This window comes from Diceros bicornis, chromosome 15 (genome assembly GCF_020826845.1).
Source record: "Diceros bicornis minor isolate mBicDic1 chromosome 15, mDicBic1.mat.cur, whole genome shotgun sequence".
In the NCBI taxonomy this organism is placed as follows: Eukaryota; Metazoa; Chordata; class Mammalia; order Perissodactyla; family Rhinocerotidae; genus Diceros; species Diceros bicornis.
This window is the reverse complement of record NC_080754.1, coordinates 37,449,414-37,455,740: the sequence shown is the minus strand read 5'-3', so window position 1 is coordinate 37,455,740 and position 6,327 is coordinate 37,449,414. Positions and strand designations below refer to the sequence as shown.

The 6,327-nt window shown below is 41.2% G+C and overlaps 1 protein-coding gene across 1 annotated transcript; it reads right to left on the bottom strand.

Annotated features, from left to right (window-relative positions):
* Positions 1-205: 205 nt before the first annotated feature.
* On the bottom strand, positions 206-6,034 carry CRYGS (crystallin gamma S). Its single transcript, XM_058555581.1, has 3 exons — positions 6,014-6,034; positions 1,097-1,339; positions 206-749 (listed from the first exon to the last, which is right to left on the bottom strand). Exons 1-3 carry the CDS (start codon positions 6,032-6,034, stop codon positions 477-479), a joined length of 537 nt encoding a protein of 178 aa, XP_058411564.1. The 3' UTR covers positions 206-476.
* Between the last annotated feature and the right edge of the window lie 293 nt (positions 6,035-6,327).

Here is a 6,327-nt window from a genome sequence, read left to right as displayed (position 1 = left end):
GCTTTGGAAACATAGATAACCCGGACCAAATCCTGGTTCCCCCATTCACCAGCTGGTGAACTTTGGTAAGTTTTTAATTTCTCTAAGCCTCAGTTTCCTTATTTGTAAACTACAGATAAACCACCTCTTACAGAGTTGTTGTGAAGAGAAAATGGAATAATGAAGGCATTTGGTCATGATAGCTATTTTTATTGCATTTGTTGAATAATACAAAACTTTAACAAGAATCACTACACAGCAGTGTGATTTTCTAACCTTTTAATGCAGTCCCATTTCGCTTGGCACAAAGATACAGACTGGTAGTCTGAAGGATGAGCTGCTTTGAATAACTGCCCACTGTGGTGGGTACTACTTTGCTGGTCCCTAAGTGTTTAAGGAGAGGCGTTACAGTCAACAGCGGAATGCATGCCAATTGTTTTATTTATGATGCCTATTTAGATGACAAGGCCAGCCGGCATTTGGCCTCATCCACATCACTACTCCACAATGCGGCGGAAAGACTGGACAGCTGGGGAAGCTGCACCCCAGTCGATGGGCTTCCGGTACTCCTTCTTGTCCAGGAGGTACTGCCTGCCACGGTAGTTGGGTAGCTCGTAGAAAATCCAGGCACCCTCCAGCACCTTACAGGAATAGACCTCTCTCATGTGAAATTGCTCCACGATGGAAGGGCAATCCTCAGCGGTTTCATACATCTGACCATTAAAGTCCCCTTTCTCAAAGATCTGAATCTTATACTGGCCTCCACTAGACTGAAAAGACACAGGGGGAAATGAACAGCAACCATTATGGAAACAACCAGCAGGTCAAGAACTCAGAGAACAGTATGGTGCAGAACCCACCACCTTGAAAGCTAGATGATCTCAACTTCCATCCCCACTGTGCACTGACTGAAACAGCTGACTTGCAAGAAGAAAAACTTAATTTTTTTAAATACTCAAGAGGTAGAGGAAGTGCTATGGAAATAATTAGTGTATTCACTCTTGTGATGAACCGACCTTGGATTTTATTTAAGCCTTAGCAGCCAACAAGACAACAACCCCTTAAGGAAAGAGAGAGAGAGAGAGCGTGTGCGAACAAGCCCACGCTCCGGACTCACCAGGCGCACAGCTTTGCAGGAGCTGAGGCGGTCGTTGAGGCCCATCCAGTGCTGGAATTCAGGGTACTCACCCCGAGGTAAGATGTACACGTGCCCAGTAAAGTGGGGCCTTTCATACACAGCCCAGGTGCCTCCTTCTACTCTAATGGAGTTGCAGCGGCTCAGGTACATGTGGAAATCTGCACAGTCGCACTCAGAGTCATACTGGCGGCCTTGAAAATTTTTGTCTTCATAGAAAGTAATCTGAAGCACAGGGCAAATAAAGAGAAGAACTGAGGAGTTGAGTGGCTTTATGTATAGAAAAATAAAAATTAAGAACATATTTCCTACTTTAGAAATTCCTTTCTCCTCAACTTTGAGGAGAAAATCTATAGTTCTACCTCACTTCACATTTACCTTCTGGCAGGCAACTGTGGTTGTCAACAACAGGAATGAGTACTTTCTGAAGGCTTAAAATGAAGCGAAGCAAAGCAAAAGCCAGCAGCTTCAGACTCAAGTTCATCGCTTCCTCTTTTTGTTCCCACAGCTCACTGCACTTGCCACATTATATCATAAATTATCCACTTATATATCTGTCTCTCCCATCAGACTCCTACTAGACTTCTTCCAGGGGCAAGGGTCAAGCCTTATTTAAGCCATGGACCAGTTCCCAGCACCTGACAAACCCTCAATAAATGTTTGATGAAGATGAGTGAGTTCCAAATGCAGAAATTCATTCTAGGTGATATGGAAGATGTATAGAGAAAAATAAAACACAGACCTTAGCTTAGAGAGCTTATTTTAGATGGATATAGAGCGCACACACATGAAAATATATCATATAATGTTCTATATGATTATTTTATTGCCAACAGAGTAGTTGCAAAGTAACAAAATGACAAGGCAAGAACGTCCTTTGCTTCAAACTCTTAACAAGTTTCTACCACAATCTTTGGGGTAAACCTCTGAGACCTCTGATGGCACTGGAAAATATGCAGCCCCGAGAAACAGGAAATAATAAACCTGGGCCCTCGAGCTGCATCTCTACAATCAGTCAGCTCCATCACTTAGGGAAGCCATCTCTCTGGGCTCCAGCTTCCCATTTGTCAAACGAAAGGATTGGACTAGATTGGAATCCCTGATTGCAAAATAAAACTTTTTTCCTTGAAACAGGAGATAGAGTTCCCAGGAAATCCTAGGGCTTCATGAAGCAGTGTCTGCAAACCACTAGACCAAATGGACTACAGAGTTTGTCCTTTTTTGTTCTATAATTCCACAGTCCGGGATCAACGCTAGGTTATAATTTAAACTGAAATCACAGGTGCATTGATTCCAGCAGTTAATTCCCTAGCGTTATGCTGCCACCTTGTGGCTAATTTACTTTACTGGTTTAAAAGGAGAAAACCACGACAGCCATTTCAGATGAAAGGAGCAGGCTGTCTTGATAGGATGTTTGAGGTGAGGTTTGAAGGATAGGCAGAGATTTTCCAGAGGCAAAGGAAAAAGGATAGCCTGTTCAAAGGAGTAAAGGAGTGAAAGGACATGGCCCATTATAGGGACAAGTAGTTCATTAAGCCTGGTGCGTACTGAGTATGTGGTAAAGTGCTAGGAAATAAAGGCAGGGAAGGGACACAGGAGCCATGCTGGAATCCCTCTGGTGATTGTGCGGGAGATGTAATGCAGTGGTTTGTGCCTGGAAATGGATGGTTGCTATGGCGAGGTGAGACATGATGAGGGCCAACTGCAAGGCACTGCCATGGGAATGACGATGAGGAAACAGAAGAAATGCAGGATTTGGTGACTAATCAGATGTAGGCAATGAAGGAGAGGAAGAAACCAAGAATGACCCTCAAACGAGCATAAAAACCTGTTCTTTCCTACCCCAGGTGAGTCTTTCTAGATAGTAACCTACTAATAATTATTTCCTTCCACCTTAATCTCCTCCCAGCCCCCGCCAAACCTTCTCATTTCTCTCTTCTATTCTCTTGTCCCTAATAGCTTCCTTACCCCTTCCCACCCCTAAATCATCTACTTCACCTTTCTCCCCTTCCCAAATTTATCTCTTCCAGCTCCCTTTCCCATTTTAGCACAGCACAGTTTAGAGATACACGGTACCCCAGTTTACAGAAGAAAACGAAATCACAGCACATGAGTTACTAGCTCTGTGACCTTGGACAGGCCATTGAACCTCTCTCCAAAGCTCAGGCTCTTCATCTGTAGAACTGGATAATAACATCCACCGCAGAATGTTGTCCTGAGGGCCCAATCCAGTAATGCCGATAAAGCACTTAGTTCAATATCTGGCTCAAAATTGCCAATAAACTTTGCTACAGTTGTTACAGATAAAGAAATTAAATGACTTGCCTAAGGTCACTAGCTAGTTACAAGTTGGTCACAGGCAAGTGAGTGGACTGCAGTGCAAAACTCCTGGTTAGTAAGCTGTGGTTCATTTTATTTTACCTTATCTCCCTTTGCTGTCTTCCTACCTGCACAGCTAGCTCTGTTCAGCATACACCATCTACTTTCTTAGAAATGGAACAAGACTGACCCTGCGTCTGAGGGGTTTTTCCCAAAATCTGTGGAAAGATCTTTAGGAAAATCAAGGTAACTTCTCTAAGAATGGATAGATTCTAAACTCCTTAATTCAATTTACCTTTTGTTTTTGGTCAACTATTCACCATAAAAGAGGCTTTGCAAGGGATATGCTACAGGATATTAAGTTAATGTCATCTTTTTTACTTCATTGTTTCTCACTTACTGCCCTCTGCACATTGGCCTGACACAAATAACTGAGAAGTGGAAATATACAAAATGTTCTATAAGGTCACCTTGCTGTTCACCCTCCCAGCAGACCAGCCAACCATCCTAAGGTTGAAACAAAGCACATGGAACCATTACTGAGCTCCAGAACCAAGCTCTCCTTTCAGAGGGAGACCTTCCAAATCTCAGGGCCCAGAGAATATTGCACCTCCACTCAATTTCCGTTTGTAGAAGGACCATGACATTCACACTATGGTCAGCTGAGAGAAGGTTTGGACTCTTGGGCAAAAAATTTTGTAGAGAAAGCTAAGAAATGTGCAGGAGATTTTCCTAGAAATTATTACAAAATTCCTCTCAAGTTTTTTTTTTTTTTTTTTTAATAGCTTACTAATCCAATACAGCAGAAAGAAAAATGTCTTGAGTATTCCAGAGGTAACAAAAACAAACTTAGTAAAATGTATTGCTTTTGCCAAGCCCATAACTCTTCTGATTAAATTGCTAGCAAGATAGTGGGCAAGGAAGAAGCAATAAGAGAAAGAATAAGAGATAATTTACTACCTCCTTTGGCCTAGCAAGCAAAAGTTATTTAAGTAAATGAACAGCCCAGCTACAAGAAACAAAAGAGAGCACTATTACTATGGAAATCTGTGAAGGCTGGGGATGTTTTCATAGACGGTTCTGGAACAGTTTTCCCTCAAGCACATGGATATCCCTCTAAGGACTTCAAATTCTTTTTAGGGGGATTTTCATGGCAGATTTTCAAGAAGCTCAGAGCACTAAAGACACCATCTCATTTTTCTCACCAGACTTTCTAGATGACAAGCCTGATTATTAGTTCTATTTTCCAAACGGAAAAAAAATCAGGCACTAACCAGTTATGGCACAAGTTAACAGGTGCCTCCTGACACGAGGCCATGGGGAATACTTGACACTGCCTGTGTAACTTTCTTGCCAAAGATGGTTAGTCTGACTCTAAACAGGAGGAAACAATCAGACAAATCCAGATTTGGGGACTTTCTACAAGACACCTGGTCTGGACTTTGAAAAATGTCAATGTCTCAAACAACAAAAAGGTAGGAGGACTGTCCTACATTAAAGAGACTAAAGAAAAAAAAAGGAGGCTAAAGAAACACGACAGCGAAATGCAATGCATGATCCTTTACTGGGTCCTACATCAGGGGAAAAGCCAGCCATGAGGCACAGGTTTGGCAGCAACTGGAAATTTGAATATAGTCTGAAAATTAGGTATTATGTTTCTGATAAATTTAGGGGACATGATAATGATATTATGTTTACACAGGGGAATGCCCTTGTTTTTAGGAGATACATGCCTAAATACAGTGACGTATTCAGTCTATTTATTTTCAAATGGTTTAGTAAAAAGAGAGAGACAGAGAGACCAAATATGGCAGAATGCCAATAGTTGAAGAAGATAAGTGAAGAATATGCAAGTGTTCGTTCAACATTCTTTATTATTCTTTTAAGATTCAAGGGGTTTGAAAATTTTCAAAGTAAAAAGTTAGGGGGGAAATCAGGCTTTGCCTTAGACCCCTAGTCACCGAAAGAGCTAAAAGAGAATGAAGGTAGCTGCCCTCATTCCCAAAGCCCTCCTGAGAGGTCGCGTTCCAGTTCAACAACTGTGAATCAAGTATTTTAGAGGGAATTTTCCTAATGTAAGCACTTTATCTGGAGGAAGGGCTACAAGTAACTGCTTGAATACAGGGGATATGTAGGATTTAATTCACATGATTGGTCCATCCACCTTGGCCTTTTAGAATATTAATGGTTGAGGCTAAATTTCACAAAACAAATTGAATACTAAAAGTTGTCTACTCCACATAATCCTCTTATCAGCATGTACTATTCCTATGGAAATGCACAGAATATTAGTTGCTGGAAGGCAGAAATCATGATGATACTTACACATTATATACCTGGATAGTGTTCAACATAGCACCACACATAAAGATAAACCCTTAACAAACCATTTGGTAATTCTATTACAGTTAGAAAATATAATAAGCATTTCTTAATCTTTTCTCTCAATTCCTGCCTTCTAACCACTAACATACTCACCTCCAGGCAAAGAAGCAAAAGCTTTTCTCCATGTTTCTTTCAATGTATCATTAGGAGAAAAAAAGGTGGGTAGGCCAAAAATCAGCATGACCATGTACTTACCTTGGTTCCAGTTTTAGACATTTTTGGAGCATAGATTGGTTTCCCCAGTACTGAAATCCAGGAATAGCTACAGAGAGTTAGAGGCACAGAGACATTTATACTGGGCTGGTTTCAAATCAAACATTTGCTTAGTCATGAGAATAGGATCCAAAAATTGAGTCAGTCATTTAGAGGCTATTGATGGTTCTAGAAAAACAAGTGGGATTATGAAATAAAGGAAAGCTTCAGTACCCCCTTTAATGCTTACCAAGCCTTGCTGCATTATAGACTTTGCTGCATCAAGACACCAAAACCCCGACAAAGTTCTCAAAATT